Consider the following 19630-nt stretch of genomic DNA (forward strand, 5'->3'; position numbering starts at 1 on the left):
GTTATCCAAAGCATATTATTCTCCTGGCAAAAGGCAGGAGTATAACAGAAAAGGCCCAAATGTGCTAGCCCATTTTAAGCCTTCCTTCACATTGTTTTCACTCTCGACCCACTGGCCAAGACAAGTCACATGGCCAAGCCCAAAATCAAGGTGCACAGAATACATTCTATCCATAGCAAGGGTGTGAACGTAAAATACTCCTGCAAGGCAGTGAATAATTGGGACCAATAATTCAATCTACCACACTTACGGTACTGTATTTGTATTTCTTTTGCACATGGCTCCTCAGTTTAAGTACTATTCAGCAGCTGTTAGAGCAGAGACTTTATAGTCAAGTTGACTTGGGTTTGAATCATTACTCCAGCACTTTGCTGGCTATGAGAACTTGGGCAAATTACCTCACCTCTCTGAATCATGGCTCCTTCCGGTTCCCCGTAAATCATCCACAATTCCGTTACCCAGATTCAAACTCTGTAAATATTTTGGTGTGTTTATTTTTTCTAAGCATATATTAATTTTCTCCACAAATCTGGAATAATATATGGTTTAAAAAAAATTCTAACTTCAAAATAGTATTTCCCCAGATAGTTAAAAATTTTTTGAAAGAAGAATTCTTTTCTGCTCCTCTCACCAGTTCTTCTCAGAGTTCAGGCCCCAGTGGTGGTGGCGGGAGGGGTGGCTTAGGCTGTGCTCATGTCAAAATTAACGTGGAAACCTTGGTAAAAATATGGATTCTGGAGGCCCCCAGGCATGCAAAGAGAGAAGTCCTGGGGCTGGGCCTCTGGGTGAGACACTCCCACTTAAGGATGGGCTGATTTCAGTCAATGGAGGGGGTTAAATTCCTGAAGGGACCCAAGACACTCCTGCTTTCCATCCTGGAAGTCATGAACACTCTGAAAGGTTATCCACATATTTTAAATGGACTGCCAGGTTTAAAGAAAAGCATAGTTTTTAATGGCTGCCTAATTTTTTCTTTTTTTTAAAGATTTTATTTTTCCTTTTTCTCCCAAAGCCCTCCCCCCCCCCCCCCGGGGTACATAGTTGTGTATTTTTAGTCGTGGGTCCCTCTAGCTGTGGCATGTGGGACGCCTCAGTGTGGCCTGACCAGCGGTGCCATGTCCACGCCCAGGATTCGAACCCGTGAAACCCTGGGCCTGCGAAGCAGAGCACTCGAACTTAACCACTCGGCCACAGGGCCGGCCCCTGCCTAATTTTTATCATATGGATGCACCAATTTATTTTCCTTTTGCTGGGCATTCAGGTCATTTCCAACTTGTCCCCAGCTCAAATAAATTAAGTTGCAATACACGTATTATATATAAATCTTTGACCACATTTCTGATTATTTCCAGTGGAAAGATTCCTAGAAGTGTGATCACTGAGCCAAAGGGTATAAACATTTTGAAGGCTCTTGATAAGTACTATATTTGCCAAATTGCTTGACAGAAAGGTTACACCAATTTATTCTCGCACTAGCATAATCTTTAGAAGGCACTGTTAATGTTTTTAAATGGAACTCCAAAGTGATTGTTTACACTTAGGGTGAGAATATAAAACTGTCACCGAATAGAATGGAATGTGGAACACTTAAATTTAAATTTCTTTTAAAAACTGAAGTTGTAAGAAGCAATAAAATTTTTGGATATGAAAGATGATCTAATTTTCATTAAATATTCTAATAGTTGATATCCTATAGAATAGTGCTTATAGAAAGCAACCTGCAAGGGTAAGGAAGGTTTGAAAGTAATCTTCGGAGACTTCCAAGTAAAGAAAAATCTGAATGACAAATGGAAGAGAGGAGTAGGAAATAAACCAGAATCTCTGTTGATTCACTTCTAAGAAGAGGAAAAGAAACGAAATGACAAAATGAGCTTAAGCTAGGAAAATAACTTAAGAACAATATAGTGGGATTTAAGAAACATATTGAAGGGAAAAATGGTATTAGCGGAAAGCCTGGTGACGCAGTGGTTAAGTTTGCAAACTCCACTTCGGTGGCCCCAGGTTCACCGGTTCAGATCCCGAGTACAGACCCACCCACCGCTCATCAAACCATGCTGTGGCAGGCGTCCCATATATAAAGTGGAGGAAGATGGGCACAGATGTTGGCTCAGGGCCAGTCTTCCTCAGCAAAAAGAGGAGGATTGGCAGCGGATGTTAGCTCAGGGCTAATCTTCCTCAAAAAATATATATATATTGGAGACACACAGAGGTGATCCTATGAGACTCTGAAATCACCCCTTAAACTGAGACTGATGTGAAGAGGATGAAAACACTGAAGATGAAGCTGGCAGTGGTGCTCAGAGGGCAGCCTGCAGACTCTTCATCACCAGGGTAACCCAAACGTCACCTGGGCTCTGCTGGTCCCTTCATGTCTAGATCAGATGGGCCTGAGCCCCGTGGTGCCCAGCCAAGTTCCATAGACCTACCAAGCCTTCTGCTGATTCACAAGGGCATGCATTTCGGAGTGCCTCTCTGCTTGCCAGCTCCAGCTTTTCTGAGATCATCTCTGTTCCCCAACATGTCCATATGGTTCCTTACTCCTCTTTAAACAAACCCCCACTCATACAACACATTAGTGTGTTCAAGTTCACTAAGATGTGGGGTCTCGGGGAAGGGTCACAATGCCCATTATACCACAAAGCACTTAAAATTACATTTTAGGCTTTCTGATTCATAAAAGTCCTTCTGAACATTCCTCCTAGAGGTTTCTCACTGGCTTTTACCCTCTTCTCACTCCCCCATCCTATAGAGCGCAACTTCTCCCCACCTTGACCCCCAAGAAAAATTAATTTCCTGCTTCTGCAAGTGCAGCCTTCTGGCTCTTTTTGGTTGCCTGAGCCCTAGCCAGCCCTTATGCCCTAGAGGCTTATCATGGTATTTCCTGAAACAAAGACAGCTACTTTCCCAAGAAGAATTCTGCTAATAGATCTTACCGCTGAAAGACACCCTTAAAAGATGATTAGATCCAGCACTCTGCCTTCAGCAAGGAATTGAGATTCAGAGATTAAAGGAACGGCCCCAAGTTCCTATGAGTGAAGAAGTGGTGAAGACTAGACTCCAGGTTTTCTATTCCTGAAGCTGAGACTTTTCCATGTCAAATTTATGTTTACCACGTGATGGCGGCCATTCTTTTGTTTCAGATATGAGTTAATAACTTACTTCAGAAAGCCTGCTTTGGTCTCTCATCAAAAGTAGCATCTTTGTCACCATTCTTTGCACCTTTTGTTTTTGACAACAGTTTTTAGGAGTAACTGAGTTGGACAACTCAAAATTCTTTTTTTTTTTTTTCGCTTTTTCTCCCCAAATCCCCCCAGTACCTAGTTGTATATTTTAGCTGTGGGTCCTTCTAGTTGTGGCATGCGGGACACTGCCTCAGCATGGCCTGATGAGCAGTGCCATGTCCGCGCCCAGCATCTGAACTGGCGAAACCCTGGGACGCCAAAGAGGAGCGCACGAACTTAACCACCTAGCCTCGGGCCGGCCACTAACTCAAAATTCTTTACTGCTGGATTCAGAAAATCAGAGAACTGCTAAATTGAATAGTGTCACAGACCTTGCAGATACAGTAACTACTCACCTCTACCTCACCTTCTCCTCTTCGCTCAGAAAAGAGACCAGGTGAAAAGTTTAGAGTTGGGCACAATGCTAATTTTAAAATTGAATCACATTTCCCACTGACTTCCATTATTAATTTGATGACGCCTTATCACAGAAAAAAAAGTTCTGCCTATTAACATAAATAATATTTAAGACAGCGATAAGATTTTATAAACTAGTCTTTTAAAAAATAAGTCAGGGGCCAGCCCAGTGGCACAGTGGTTAAGTCCAGCATGCTTCCCTTCAGTGGCCTGGGTTCAGGGCTTCAGATCCTGGACACAGACCTACACCACACGTCAACCCATGCTGTGGCAGTGACCCACATACAAAACAGAGGAAGACTGGCACAGATGTTAGCTCAGAGCAACTCTTCCTCACCAAAAAATAAAAATAAAAATAAATTCAAAGTGAGCCACAAAGCACAGTTACTCTATGGAGCCAAAACCAAATCGATATTTTTATGAAGCTGCAGAAACTCTCCCTCCTCAGACTGGAGCATAATGAAAAGATGCTCACTGGTGTCCTGCCTGCCTTCTACATTTAGCCTTGTTGAGTCTAGCTTGAGCCCAGGATAAATTCCCTTAGAGAGTGTGGCAGGAATTAGCTATTTATTTACTTCATTGAATAGTGGGGGCTGCTAATAGCTCTATGTTAGTTGTTCTTTTTTTTTTTTTTAAAGATTTTATTTTTCCTTTTTCTCCTCAAAGCCCCCCAATACATAGTTGTATATTTTTAGTTGTGGGTCCTTCCAGTTGTGGCATGTGGGACGCCGCCTCAGCATGGCTTGATGAGCAGTGCCATGTCCGCGCCCAGGGTCTGAACTGGAGGAACCCTGGGCAGCCGAATCAGAGCGCACAAACTTAACCACTCAGCCACTGGGCCGGCCTCAGTTGTTCTTTTTAAAATAGCAACAACCACAAAAAAATTGCCTATAAGCAGCTGCATTTGTGTTATTTAAAACTGTCCATCTGAATAAAGACAAACTTCTGATAAAAACAACAATTTTTGTTTTGGCATGGTACTTATTTAGCTGTTCTTTTTGACAGTAATTAGCTAATCAGATCAGCTGCTTCTGAGGACCACTTCTGGTGTGATTACTAAAAATGTCGTTCACATAAAAGAGGGTGATTTTTTAAAAAAAACTTTCTCCAGGAGGGTAGATATCCAATTTATCTAAAATGGGAAAAAAGTTACATAGATAAACGAAAAACGAAAAGAGGTACCTGGGATATAAAAATAGATATCTCCCATTAAAACTAGAATTTAGTCTATCATTCTAATAATATCAATGGTCATTGGTTTTTAAGATATAGAAAAGAAAATCTCAAAAACCAATTACCAGATGTGGCTGCTCTTAAAACAAATTACCAAAGCAAATGGCATCCTGTTAAATATGTTGGTGACTGCAAGCAATTTCATAAAAACATCTCACCTCTCTGAGGATTATTCAGTTGAGTGACACAGCAGCCACGCCTCCTCCTTCCTCTTTTCAGAAACATTGTGAGAACCAGAGATAACTTCTCTGGCTCTGAACAGAAGGACTCACCAGTTTTATTGCATCTTTTACCAGGTAGTTTTATTGTGCCTTCTCTTCAACGTTACCAGAAAATGCCAACAATGCTAGACTTCTATAAATTTTGCTTAGGTTTATTTTAAAGTCATCATATAAGTCCAATACTTCATTTGAGCAAAATCACTAATTAACAACTCTGGCTTGGGGACAACAGGTCTATTTCTTTGACACTTTCCCCTATGTCCACCCTCTCTTCTTTTGTATTTCTAAGAAAAAAAAGTTAAAATTAAATCTATATTAAAAATATTACTGAGCATCTTCTCTGGACCTGGCACAGATGTTTCAAAAGCACACAGGACAAATTCTAAGCGTCCAGTGAAGAGGGCCTGAATAGAATTGAACAATCACGACAAACTCAATTTCTGTAAATGATCTGCTGGTTTTGTCTTGCTCAAGTTCTTGGCCTTTCCAGGTCTAATGGCCATCCCTTGCCCTGGATTTGACTAACAAATAGTTTCATTGCACTCTGCTGGGGCTAGATCATGATAAGAATCGGGTTTAGTTCCAGGGATCACAAACTTGCATACACAAAGGTGGGTGATCAGAGTAGTGAAGAGTGAACCTTGGTTCATGAGGGGGATGTTGAGGGAATGGGGGGGCTGTGAAAGAACTGGGAAGCCAAGCTGATTGATAACATTGAAGGGCAGGGGAGGAGACTATCCCATGCAACTCCATAATGCATTACCACAAAGAACAGCGCATTGCCTTGCCTCCCTGAGCCTCAGAGTCTTCATTCATAAAATAAGCTGGCGGGCTTGAAGATCTTGAAGATTTCTTTTAGCTCTAAATGGTTTTGAGTCTATAATTAGTGGGGAAATTGATTTCACATCAATTCAAGGAAAAGCTGTCTTCCAATCAATCAATCTTCCAATAATAGGCAGCTTTAGGAGGTAGTGAGCTCTCTGTTGGTACGGGCAGAGTTGGCCTGACCATCTGTCAGGAAGCCTGTGGTAGGATCTCCTGTGTCCACTGGAAGATGGATCAGATTACTGCTAAGGTCCTCTCCAACTTGGTCTAGAAATTTTTCATGTTTCTAGTAGTTGCCAGGAGAACAACCTCCACTGCAGTGATGCTAAAGTGCTCATAGTCAAGAACCTCAGCCAGAGGAGGGAAAGCCCCACAGTCTGCATATCCTCACCTGCCATCTACGGAGTGACAGGCCTGGTGCCAGGTACTTGACATATAGCATCTCTAACTCCTATACCTATTCCTTGAGGTAGCTATTATTCTCCTTTTACAAAACGTGATCAAGGGTGAGAAGCTCAGAAACTTCATTAAGTTCACACAGCTACTAAGTGAAAGTTAGGGAATTCAATTCTCGGTCTGCTGACTTCAATACAGCACTTTCCACAAGGCTTTCCTGTCTCAGAGGAGCAACATACAGTGGGAGGAGGCAAAGAACATAGAGAAGGGGTAGATTATCAAGTGAGCCAAATGTAGTGTAAAGGAGAAACCAAGAACTAAAGACTAAACTTCCATGGCCTGTGGGCAGGGAGAGATGTTACTTTCACGCTGAGTTTGAGAGGCCACTGTACCAATAATGGACATTTAATTGTAAAACAAGAGGCTCCTGGTGTTTCTGCTGACATGAGTGTTTTGGACTGAACGTTTCTGTCCCCTCTGGAGAATCTGCCAGAATTCTCTTATTGGGAATATCACCAGTCTCTCTTCAGCCATTTACTGCTTTTCAACCTTTATTAGAATTATTTGATTCATGCTCCCTTAGACCATAGATTCATTGACTAAAGTTGTTTTCTATTGTAACTTTATTGTTTTATTATATGTTGTACATTTACATCCTTAAATGTAGTATAGTACTGTTTGCATATCTTCCATATGCCCTTCCAAATCCACTGTCCACCCTTCCCTGCCCTATTGTGTGCTGGAGGCTACTTGCTACAAATGGCACTAGTGGGCTCCCTTGCCCTCTGCCTTCTGCTTTGGTTCAGCCATTAGGGGGCACTGGCAGGAGTGGGAGAAGAGTAAGAGGACATTTATTCCCTCAGCTCTCAACCTGTCATGCTGCAGTGAGCAGTGACTGTGTTCTACCCAAGTCCAAGGTTTCTATGGGGCAGTCCTCTCCTATAGCTCTCTTGGTTCCATTCAATTGTCCCTCCCTCCCATCGCTCTTTGGGCCAAGTGGTGGTAATGGCTCCCTGTTGCTGCTAGTGGCAGGGTGCTTCAGCAGCCCTTGTTTATATCCTTTAACCCTACTCACATCTCTCGATAGTACTTCTATTAGATTCTCAATCACTCTGATTGAGCATGCCATCTGTTTCCTACCAGGACCCTGACTAATAAATATACTAAAATCCTCATTAAAAAAAAAACAAACAAAAAACTCCTCTCACTCTTGCAGCTCTTTCCCTTGGTATTTATCTATGTGTTTCTAACTAATTTGCTTACACCATTCCTTGATTTATAAATTTTAGTCATTATCTATTGACTTCCCATTGAGGTCAATGACTCTTAGCTCTTCGATATCTCCTTCCTTCCAACACAGTTAGAACCCAACATTTTTTGTCAAATGAGACTGGTGAATGGAAAGACAGCCTTTGTTCTTAGACAGGATGATTCAACATCATAAAGATGTCTGTTATCTCTAAGTTAATTTATAATGTATGTGATCTCAATAAAATACCAACAACTTTTTATGGAACTTGACAAGCTGGTACTAAACTTCATATGGAAAAACAAACATGAAAGAATAGCAAGGAAAACACTAGGAAAAAAAGAAGAAAGAAAAAAGCCACAAGGGGGACTAGGCATACCAGACATTAAAACATACTATAAAGCCTTTATCATTAAACAGTGGCTGGGGTAGGGGCACATGAATAGACAGACCAGTAGAAAAGCAAGTCCAGAAACAGAACCAAGTACATACGAAAATTTAGTATGTGAGAAAAGTGGCATCTCAAAATACTTGGGCTAAAATTTTTTTTTAATAAATAGTACTGGTATGACTAGTTAGCTATATCAAAAAAAGGTAAAATCAGATCCATACCTTAACCCACACATAAGAATAAATTCTACGCAGATCAGGGATCTAAATGTAAAAATGAAACCATATAGGTCCTATTAAAAAGTAAGTGAATTCCTCTTTAACCTGGGTGTAGAGCAAAGCTTTCTAACTATAACTCAAAATCACATGGAATGAAAGAAAAGACTGATAAACTTGACTACATAAAAGCAAAACTTTTGCATGAGAAAAAACACCATAAATAAAATCAAAAGACAATTAAAACTTGAAAGAAAATATTTGCAACATGTATCACAGATAAAGGGCTTACATCCCTGATATTTAAGTAATTCATAAAAATTGAGGAGATGAATAGATCAAAACCCAACAGAGGAATGGACGAAAGACATGAACAGAAAAGGTACCAAAAAAGGAAATAAAGATGATCCTTAAACATATGAAAATAAGACCTTCTCACTCATAAGAGAAATACAAATTAAAACTACACTGAGATATCATTTCTCACCTATCAGCTTGGCAAAAATTAAAGTATAATCACACATCTTGTTAGCAGGCTGTAGGGAAACAGGCACTCTCCTACCTTGCTGATGGGAATGCAAATTGGTATAACCTTCACAGAGAATTTCACAATGTATATTTAAAACACATGTGCGTGTGCACATAATTTTTTGACCTAGCAATCCCACTTCTAAGAACTTACCCTGAAGATAAACCTCCAACAGTTCCAAAATATATACATAAAGGTTATTCATAGCATCATTGTTTGTTAAATTAAAAATACTGGAAACCACTGACATGCACATATATATGATACATGAGTACTATGCAGTTATTAAAAAAAAAAAAAGAAAGAAAGAATGAGAAAGATCTCCATGAACTGATACAGAGTGATTCTCAGGATATATTGTTAAGTGAAGAAATCAAAGTGCAAAAGATTATCTGCAGTATGCTGCCTTTTTTGTAGGAAAAAGGGGGAATAAGAAAACATACGTATAGGTTCATTTGTGCAAAAAGAAGCACAGGAAAAACACACCAGAGACCAATAAGATTGGTTACCCTCATGGATTGGGTGGGAGTAGGTCAGATAGAATAGAAGGAATGGGAGCGGATGGACATCCTTTGACTATGCCTTTCGAGTTTTGGGACCTTGTTAATGTCCTACATACTCAACGACAACAACTAACAGAGAAAAGTAAAATCAACAAAAATGGAGAGAAAAACTAAAATGTAAAAAATGAATGAACCAACCAAATTTCAAATGGTAGCCAACACTGAAGGGGGAAATAAAACTCAAGTAACTTCTGAACACTATTTGGACTGTATACCCTCAGGCTAAATACAAAAGAACTCTAAACTAATATTAGATAACAGTTAGAAGCCTAGTTAATAGCCTTCTTTTTTGAAGAAGCATGAGTTAACAATTCTGTGTATTCTAGGATTGAGTAAATAAGTAAATATATTGTGGATAACAGGAGCCATATGAAAAGTCGAAAGGAGAAGAGGATGAACCTTGTGGTGTTTCACTGAAGTCAGAGGTGTCAGTGTAAACTTGTCATTTTTAATATAGTAATAGATTGGTAAATTAGACAGATATTGAGCATGTGTGTGTATTTATACACATAATCTATTTCCTAGCTCTTTCTGCTGAGAGGGTCTAGAATCAACAATATTCCAGTAGCAATGAGCATATCTAGCACGCAGATCTTGGTTTCTAACACTGTTCTCTGCTAAAGGAGCACCAGGGCTCCTTGCATAAGCGGCTGATTATAGGACTGAGGCAGAGAAAAGACAAACCTGGAACAATGTCAGAAGTTCACATGCGCCAGCTTGAAGGGGTGCTCTCTGGCCAAATCTGGGACAATCTGAGCATCAAAACGCTTAATGATAGTAAAAGTGTATAACACTTAGAATAAAATACGAATCCATTAGTCCACACTGATATAATAAACGGGGGAGAAGGGAAAGTTTTTCCATATAGCAGAAAGCCAACTAATAAATATAAAAGAAACGATGAAATTAGAATAAACATTTGGCGACCATAATAATAATAATTAATCTAGGCAAGAATCAACAATATATACTAAAACTAATGGTTGAAATTCTGAGAAGTGAACAGGGTATTGACATAGTTTCAAAGTTTCTTGCCAAGAGATACTTAGTAACTTTATAATAGAGAACCCCAGCACACACCACCTTCAGCAAGTGAGCAAAGTTATCACCAAAGTTAGTAATGGGACAAATCAGCATTATGTGTCTCCTGATATAATGCACAATATCACTTATCTGGTATTCCAGCAAGAAAAATCTACAACCTAAATCTAATCATAAGAAAACATCAGACAAATCCAAATTGAGGGGTATTCTACCAAATCAGTAGCCTGTTTTTATCAACAATGTCAATGTCATGAAAAACACAGACTGAAGAATTGTCCATATTAAAGGAGAGTTAAGAGACAAAACAATCAAATGCAACAAATGATTTGGGATTTTTCTTTTGCTATAGCAATTATTTAAAAAATTGGCAAAATCTGAAATAGGATTGTAGATTAGATAATAGTAGTAATGTTCATTTCCTGGTTTTGATCCTTATACAGTAGTCTCCCCTTATCCACAGAGGATGCTAAAACCCCCAGGGGATGCCTGAAACTGCAGAAAGTACTGAATCCAGTACATATTATGTTTTTTCCTGTACAAATATACCTATGATAAAGTTTAATTTATAAATTAGACACAGTAAGAGATTAATAATAGAACAATTATAACAATATGCTATAACAAAAGTTACTATAGATCTTGACAATCTCAGCATACGATTTTTTTACTAAGTAAAAAACTTTCACCTTTTCACTTACAGGAAGAACTTTACGGCTTCTCTTTGGTATATCCAAATTGCCCACATCAGTACTCTTGCACTTTGGGACCATTATCAAGTAAAATAAGGGTTACTTGAACACAAGCACTTTAATACCACAACAAGTTGATCTGATAACCAAGGATACCAAATGACTAATGACAGGCAGGTAGCACATAGAGTGGATACCTGGACAAATGGATGATTCACATCTCAGATGGGACTGAGCAGGACAGAGTGAGATTTCATCACACTATTCACAACAGGCACACAATTTAAAACTATGAATTATTTCTGGAATTTTCCATTTAATATTTTCAGACTGTGGTTGACCGCAGAAAGCAAAACCGTGGATAACGGGGGACTACTGTACTGGGGTTGTATAGACTGTTTTTTCTTTCAGTAGGTATAAACTGAAGTATTTAGGCATAAAGGGACATCCTGTCTGCAATTTACTCTGAAATGGTTCAGAGAAAGAGAAAAGGATAAAACAAATGTGGTAAAATGTTAACATTTGGGGAAGCTGGGTAAACAGTATATACGACTTCTTTGTACCATTCTTGCAAGCTTCCTGTAAGTCTAACACTTTATGTTTATATAAATAATGTTGTATATTAACAGTCTAATGTTATATATAACATAATGTTTATATATATGTATATATATATATGTACACATATATGTATAACCGAAAAACTTTTAGTTTTTAAAAATATAGATTCCAGGGCCCCAGCTCTCAAGTTTTTGGTTCAGGAGCTCTAGCAGTGGATCTTGGGAATCTCTATTTTTAAAGTTCTTCTGATGATTATGATGCTTAATCTGGCTTGAGAATCATTCTCTGCCAGATAGAGTAATAAAAATTTTGTTACCGAAGAGGTTAAAAAATGATAACAAATACCCATTTACCTACCACCCAGCCTGAAAAACAAAAAACAGTTAAAATGGAAATTCCATGTGTGCCCCTCCATCTCCTGGTCCCTTATCCCAAATTTGGAGCTTTCCGGAGATAATCATTATCTCAGATTTGAAGTTTGTCATTCTCCATGCATGTTTCTGTACATTTATACCATACCAATATGTCCATATCAGCAACAGAGTTATTTTCAAATTTGTAAGTGGTATCATAACAAACACTTCCTTCTACAAGGTAACTTTTCATTCAGCACGATGTTTTGGTTTTTACCGTTGATACACGTAGCCCATTTCATTTATTTCATCCAGAGAAAGGGAAAAACTAATGATTCCAGAGAAAATGAATAACATGCATACTCTTTGACTTCGTGTATAATATTCAATTTATGCCTACACCACAATTAATTCTTTAAATCCATTTTCTTGCTGATGGACAACTGGGTTCCATTTTTCACTATCCTAGTGCTACAATGAATCTTGTATGTTTCCTCGTGCACATGTGGAATTTCTTGGAGGAGAAATTACCAGGTCAAAGGGTGTGCATGTTTATTTGCTTTCTCTAGAGTCATCAGATTTTCCCTCTTCTGGATCATGCATAATCGTCTGTAGTAAAAGGAGAGGAGGCAGAATCTGTGGGCTCAGATGCAGGTATGTGGGCAGATATAGTGGGAATTTGTTGAAGTGCTCTTCTGATTGCTTTTATTTTCTCTGTGAAATAGAAAGCAAGGCTATCAGCTGACACCCAAGGCGGATGAAGAGCAATTGGAGGGTGTGAAGAGAGATGAGATGATAAGAAAAGGCCTTCTAGGAGAATGGGAGAATGATTGCCAGGGAGTGCTAAGGGCCTATATCTCCAGTTTTACTAGACGTTGATAAATTGCCCTTCAGAGAAACTGTACCAGCGTACACTCCTGCCAGCAGCGGACAGTTGTTCCCAAGCTCCACAACTTCACCGATACCTTCTATCATCAGAATTTTAAAACTTTTGTCAATTTGATGTTTGTGAATGGTTTTAATTTCCCCAGTTACTCATGAGTTGAGCTTATTGTCCACTGAGTTTCATCTTCTGTGAATTAATCCACTTATATTCTTTCCCATTTTTCTAACGGTTGTCTTTTTCCAATTTGTAAGTTCTCTTTAGGCAGTGTGGATAATACATCAGTGTTTACATTATGACTGTACAAATATTTTCACTGTTGAGCCTATGACCATTGCTCCTTTCTTGTATGACCATGTGTTTTTCTGAGAGTTAATGATTTCCTTGTTTTTCCACTTGCCTAGTTTTCCATATACCTGTGATTAATTTTTCCCAAATGCTCCAACACACCTACCATCCTATCAGAAATACTTTCTATGCATTCATACGCAAGTTCCATTTTTCTTGTTCCCTGAAGTCCTCATTTCCTGAGCCATCTATCCCCTTGTTCCAATCTGTGCTGGTTGCTCTTTGGATGGTTGCATTGCTGGCATTCTGGATCTTCTATTCATAGTCTCCTGGGTTGGATTCCGTTTCTCAAATCCCATGTCTTCCTATTCCATGGTTTTGCTGGCACTTATCCTCCAGCAGCTTCCCCAAAAAGGGGGCATGTCTGAATGCTCACATGTCTTTTTAATTGATGGTCTAACTAGGTTTAGAAGTCTAGATTGAAAATAATTTCCATTCAGTTTTGAAGGCACTTCTCTTCTGCTTCCTTTATGTTTTAGAAAGATACATTCCCGTTCTTTCCAAATCCTTTTTATGTGACCTATTTTCAGATGCTTTTATAATTTGATTGAGCTCTAAATTTCACAATGATGTGCTTTTGCTCTGGATCTTTTATGTTGGGCCTTCAGTAAACCCCTTTAATCAGGAGATCGATGTCTTTAATTCTGAAAAAAAATTTTTTGCATTATTTTCTCTCCTCTTTTTCTGAAACTTATTTCTGAATCCACATTTGGATTCGATTTTAGGTGTGCAGCAGATGCTTTTTTAATGTCTCTGTGCCTTTGCATATGCTATTCCTTCTGCTTGGGATGCATCTCCTCTCCCACTCCTTCTCCTATCCTAGCAAATCCCTACTTATCTTTCAAAACCCATTTCCAACATCAGTTCTTCCACGATGATCTCCTCCTTGACCTTAGGCTGAATGAGATGGTCTCTCCTCTGGGCTCACCAAGTCTTTTGTGGTACCCCTGATGCCATACTATAATCTATTTATACATCTGCCTGTCCCACTATCATAAACTCCTTGAGAGCAAGATGTTTATCTATTTCTGTATCTTCAGTGCCTAACAGTGTGTAATGCCACGAATGAATGAATGAATTCAACAAAGGGAGAAAAGCGAACAATTCCTCCTCCTACATGTCAAGCATTGTGCAAAATAGGTGCCATCACATACATCCTAATTTAATCCCTAGAGCAAACCTCAGACAGTCATTGTTTAATCAACAAATATTACCTGAGTTGCTATTATGTGCCAGGTTTGATATTGATTGAAGGATAAAAAAGACATTTCTCCAGAAATTCACCCATATAGTAGAGAAGATTTTTCTAAACTTTTAAAAACTCACATACCATAAAATTTACCCATTTAAAACATACACTTCAGTGATTTTTAGTATTTTCACAAAGGCACGAAACCATCACCACTAGATATTTTTTATTTGTATGAATAAAGTGCTGTGGGTGTCCTGGGGTCAAGTCTGAGGAAGAGGCAGGAGTTTAGCAGGGAGGAAAATGCATTCCAGGGAAAAGGAGCAATATGTGCAAAGGTACAGAGCTCTGAGAAGGCCCAGTACTGGGGAAATACGCAAAGGGCAGGGGAGCTGGAGTTTATGGCGAGGAACTAGGTTGGGCTATTTTACAAATGAGGAATTTGAAGTTCAGAGAGGTGAATTAACTCAACTAACGTCAACTTCTCTTCTGCCAACTCAAGAAAAGGTGTCTAAAGGGGGTTACCTTACCACCAAATTATTCCCAATGAGCAGGCAGGTGCTGTCGCCATCAAATACTGTATTACCAACTACTGAGTTATCTCCAAATAATGTTTTTCCACAACCTTCCAGCAAATAGACTTCCTTTTCCCTCCCAACTCTTTACATTACCTAGAAACATTGGCTGTACTGACTACCATCATCAGTCGAGCAGAAACACTTCCATGGTGCTTTGGTTGATTCAAAAAGTTAAGAGCACCACAGTGATGCTATCAGAAGGTGCTCTGTTCACGGACAGAAACATTTTGGTCATGAAAGTCCAAGATGAAGCCTTAATACTTCACAGGCTCTTTGTTAGGCTCAAATGTGTTTGCCAGTCATGCTTCAAACTCTCTGTATGGCCAGGAAGAAATATTTCTACTTTCCAAGGCCTCAGTCTTCCTACCTGCAAAGTGACATTAAGAAATCTTCTCCCATCTACCCTACCACCATCCTGCCGCCAAAAATCACTGGGAAACCATGAGGATCTGTACTGCTTTTGAAACTCTTGAGGAAAAGGTTAGTTAGTATACGCTTTTAAAAGTAATATGCTTGCTGCAAGAATTTCTCCAACATTTGACCTCAGTTAAACTTTCATAAATCTTGGCTTATCAGGCTTAAATTCAGTCCTGATCAATCTCCATTTCATCTCCGAAATGGAGGGGTGAGTTAGAGGAACTCAGGAGAAAACAGGTAGAAAATTAAGTTTTGTTAGACATGGACAATGACCTCTGGATTTCTGGCTTTGCATTGGGAGACTGCCCCTCCTGTTGTCCCCCACTCCCTTCTCTATCATGTGAAAGAGTAACTCTGAATTCTAGGATAAGGAACTGTGGGTGCTACAAGGCAGAGGTGTGGTGGAAATGCGTCCTCTGTCACTCTTACCATTCAAACCCTTCCGTATCACCACTGTTTACAAACCGCCAGCAGGACAAAAGATACAAATTACAGCAAAGAGCAGTGATTTCTCAGAAAAAAGTTTGAAAGTGACCTGGTGAAACAGGGTAGAAGAGTTCACCAGAAGTCACGTCTGCCAGGAATCCTTACATGTTTGCCATCCACTACAGAATCCATGCTAAAATGTTTGCAGCTTTGCAGTAGGACCAAGGAATTGACGTGTCTGAAAATACTATACAACAAAACAATTTTACTAACCTTTCAGAGAGGAATGCGACCTATTATCCCCACCGTTCTTCTCTTTTAGAACATACAACTTTGAATTACTGGGGAAAAAAATAAACAAACATGCTGTCCTACAATATGAAGGTGACCATACCAATTAGGGGCGTTTGGGCAAATAATCTGAAGACGGGTACCTCCCACTGTGCTAAGGTTCATGCACACACAGGAGTTTTCATCTGTGATTCTCCACTACCTTTTAGTAGGGAAGCATCCATTCCTAGTTTATCTATTTGTTTGGAGAATAATGGCAAAGTCCATTCCCAACTCCAGGAGTAGCAAAATCCAATTCCTCTTCTAGAGAGAGGAAATACGTGAATATTTGAGACCAAAGCCAGAATTCAAGTAAGTGCAAATATCTAGGTGAGAATGACTATACTATTTTCTCCTCTGGACAAGTAATTACTTAAGGAGAGCTCCTTCCCCAAAAGAAAGTACTTTAAAGCTCATGAGTTTCTGGGGGAAAATAAAGAAACAAGCATTAAGTGTGTGTCCACTGTGTCTTGACACACTACTCAGTTATCCTTCATGTAGCCCTCACAACAGCTCTGCAAGGGTTCTGTTTTGCCCTCTTTTTACAAATGAAGAAACAGGCTCAGAGACGCTGGAACATTCCAGGCCACACAGCTAGGGGCAGAAAGGACGAAGGTCTGAGTCCTAAGCAGAAAGGCCTTCCACTGGCTAGTGTTTCACCGAACAACAATCACCTGGAAGCACTTGCGGAAAAAAAAAAAAAAATCCAGGCTCACAGAGTCAGTCTTCAAAAGGGCCTGGGAACGTGTATTTCCCTAACAAGCCCTGCTCCCGCCATCCTCTTCATTAACAAGACAGTACTTCGCAAACCAGCCAGAAGACCCGAACCTGCTCCATCCCCACATTTGTGACTTCTCCACCAACAGACATCCAACGCCGTCAAAACCCCCGCATTTCTCCGGTCAAACCATCACCTCTCCTAAGGCCCCCAGAAGTCCAGATCTTGGAATCTTATTCTGCCCCTTCACCTCTGAATCCTGCTAATTTTTTCTGTCCTGTAGAATTCCATTTCCTGGCTGGGACCAGGCTCTAACCACCAGACTTCCAGCCGGGCCCCGGAACCCGCCACCGGCCTCCAGTGTATCTGGCTCCTTCCCTAGCCCCTCGGCTCGGGCTGCTCTCATCCCAACCCTGCCTCTTCCGTCGGTCACGTTGTTCCTCCGCTGGGAAGGACCTCTTTCCTCTCCGGGCCCTTCCCAATGCTCGGGGAACTCCTACACAGCCCGAGCACCTCCGCTTCCAGCCACCCTCGCCTCCCACCACCCTGGCTGTGGGACCGAAGCCGGCCTCGCAGCCTTGCAGCGAGCGTTCGTGCTCCCGGACGCAGCCCCTGCCCCCTCCTCGCTGCCTCCCCACCCGCCACCTGGCTTCGCAGCGGCCGCTCGGGAAGCCCTCGGCACTTCCCAGAATAGAGAGCAGCTGCCAACGTCAGGCTGCAGCCCGCCGCGGGGTTCCGGGCGCACAGGGTGCGGGCGGAGGGGATGTGACTCCGCTCTGGCCTTCCGTCTCCCGTCACGGGCCGGGAAACTGAGGCCCGGGGCCGGGAGCAACTTTCTCGGGGTGCACAGTCCGGGAGGGCCCGGCCAGTCCCGGACCCCAAGCGTCCCGACTCCGGTCCGCGATCCCTCGACCACACGCGCCGCCCGGTCGCCCCGGAGAGCGGGGCGGGGAGCGGCTCTCGGAGCAAGCGCTCCTCCCGGGAACGCGCAGGGCGCCCGACTCGGCCAACTCGCCGCGAAAGTTGTTGTCTCCCAGCCTGCCCTCGCCTCTCACCTCCGAGACACACCTTCCCGCTCGCCCCGGCAGCCGCGCTCGCACATCCGGTCCACCTTGCGCACACCCCGTCCACGCTCTCCCACAGCCCCTCTCCCTCCCACGCCTGCTGCTCGCAGCCGCTCCCCCGCGCCCCCTCGCGCGCTCCCACCCGCGCCCGGGGCGCGCCTTTTCCTCCCCGCCGCTCGCCCGGCCTCTGCGCCGCGCCCGCCCGGGGTTCTGGCGCCCGGGAGCCCCAGCCCCGGGCCGCGAGCCGCTTCCGCCCGCCCGGCGCGGGGCAGGAGCCCGGGTAGCCGCGCGGAGCGCTCGGAGCGCGGGGGGCGCGAGGCGAGGGGCGCAGCGGCGCGGGGCGGGGAGGGGGCGCTCGCTCGCTCACTCTCGGCTGCGCACACGCCCGTACAAACTCTCACACAGACACACGCGGGGTGCGCTGCCGCCGCCCGCCGCTGCTCCTCCTCCCGCCACCGCCTTGAGAGGGAGAGAGAGGGAGGCAGAGAGAGCGCTTTGTCCGCGCGCCGCCGCCCGGCCCGGGACTCTGCCCCGAGGAGGCAGCCGCGCCGAGTCCCCGCCTCCGCCTCTGCCCCCGGGCGGGCCGGGCCGGCCGCGGTGGGGGGAGCCAGGCTGAGGGTGGGGGTGGGTGGCGGGCGGGCGGAGGGCGGGGAGGGGGGGCGGAGGAGGAGGAGGAGAGACGAGGGCAGCGGAGGAGCCGAGGAGCGCCGGGTACCGGGCCGGGGGAGCCGCGGGCTCTCGGGGAAGAGACGGATGATGAACAAGCTTTACATAGGGAACCTGAGCCCCGCCGTCACCGCCGACGACCTCCGGCAGCTCTTCGGGGACAGGAAGCTGCCCCTGGCGGGACAGGTCCTGCTCAAGTCCGGCTACGCCTTCGTGGACTACCCCGACCAGAACTGGGCCATCCGCGCCATCGAGACCCTCTCGGGTGAGCAGTCGGCGCTGTCCCCCTCCCCCCGCCTCGCCCTGCTCAGGCCGGGACGGCGCCCGGAGGGAGGCCGAGCCCTGCGGGCGGCGCCCGGCGGGGGCTCCCGCGCCCGCACGCTCACTTCCACGCACCAGACCCTCAACTCTCGCCGCCGGCCCGCTCCTGGGACGGCCCGCTCCCCTCCCCCCACGGCTCCGCACTCACCTCTCGCCCTCCGAGCCGCGGCCCTAGGGCGACCCCCGTGCCGCTCCGAGGGTCCCCGGGGCTCGCTCGCTCTCGGGGAGCACCCCCTGTTCCCCTGGCTTCCCGAGCTGCTCTGCAGAGTTCCCCCGCCCCCATCCTTAGCGAGCCCCCGTCCCCCCTCTTCCCTGACCTTCCGGTCACCCTCTTTGTCAGGGACCCCCCCCAATCCTGCATCTCCTTCTCCCTCGACCGGACCTTACCCCTTCCCGTGCCTCGTGCCCAGGACCTCTCGCCCTCTGGCGTCCCCTGAGCCGCACTCTCCTTTCGAGCCCCCTCCCCACCTCGCCCCGCGGTCCCCCACTTTCGGCACCCCCTAGGCGCCACCCTGATGACCCCCTCCGAGGTTTCGGGGCTCCCCCAAGCCCAGCCCTTGCACGACGGCACATCTCTCTCGGTCCTCTCCCGAACCTTAGTCCCCTCTCGCTCGTCTCTCAAGCGCTCCTATTTTTCTCTGAATTTTTTGTCCGATTTTATTGAGAAGAACTCGGGGCTGGGGGCTTTCCGCCGCCTGTCCCCCCGCCTCCCGCTCGGCCAGAAGCACCTTTTTACGAGGTGCCCTGTCTCAACTCGGTGGGGGCCCGGGCTTAGAACGGGGG

General features: G+C 43.9%; 1 protein-coding gene across 2 annotated transcripts in view; it reads left to right on the forward strand.

The window, feature by feature from the left end:
- The first annotated feature begins 18516 nt into the window (after positions 1–18516).
- The window catches only part of IGF2BP2 (insulin like growth factor 2 mRNA binding protein 2), a 147848-nt gene continuing 146734 nt past the window's right edge, over positions 18517–19630 (forward strand). Inside the window, exon 1 of one of the 2 annotated variants that reach the window (XM_044771240.2) lies at positions 18517–18791. In XM_044771240.2, coding sequence (XP_044627175.1) covers positions 18614–18791 — 178 coding nt within the window. In that variant the 5' untranslated portion in view covers positions 18517–18613. The remainder of the gene's footprint in view (positions 18792–19630) is intronic. The other variant, XM_044771241.2, reaches the window with a different exon arrangement.

This window comes from Equus asinus, chromosome 5, assembly GCF_041296235.1.
Source record: "Equus asinus isolate D_3611 breed Donkey chromosome 5, EquAss-T2T_v2, whole genome shotgun sequence".
Lineage (NCBI taxonomy): Eukaryota > Metazoa > Chordata > Mammalia > Perissodactyla > Equidae > Equus > Equus asinus.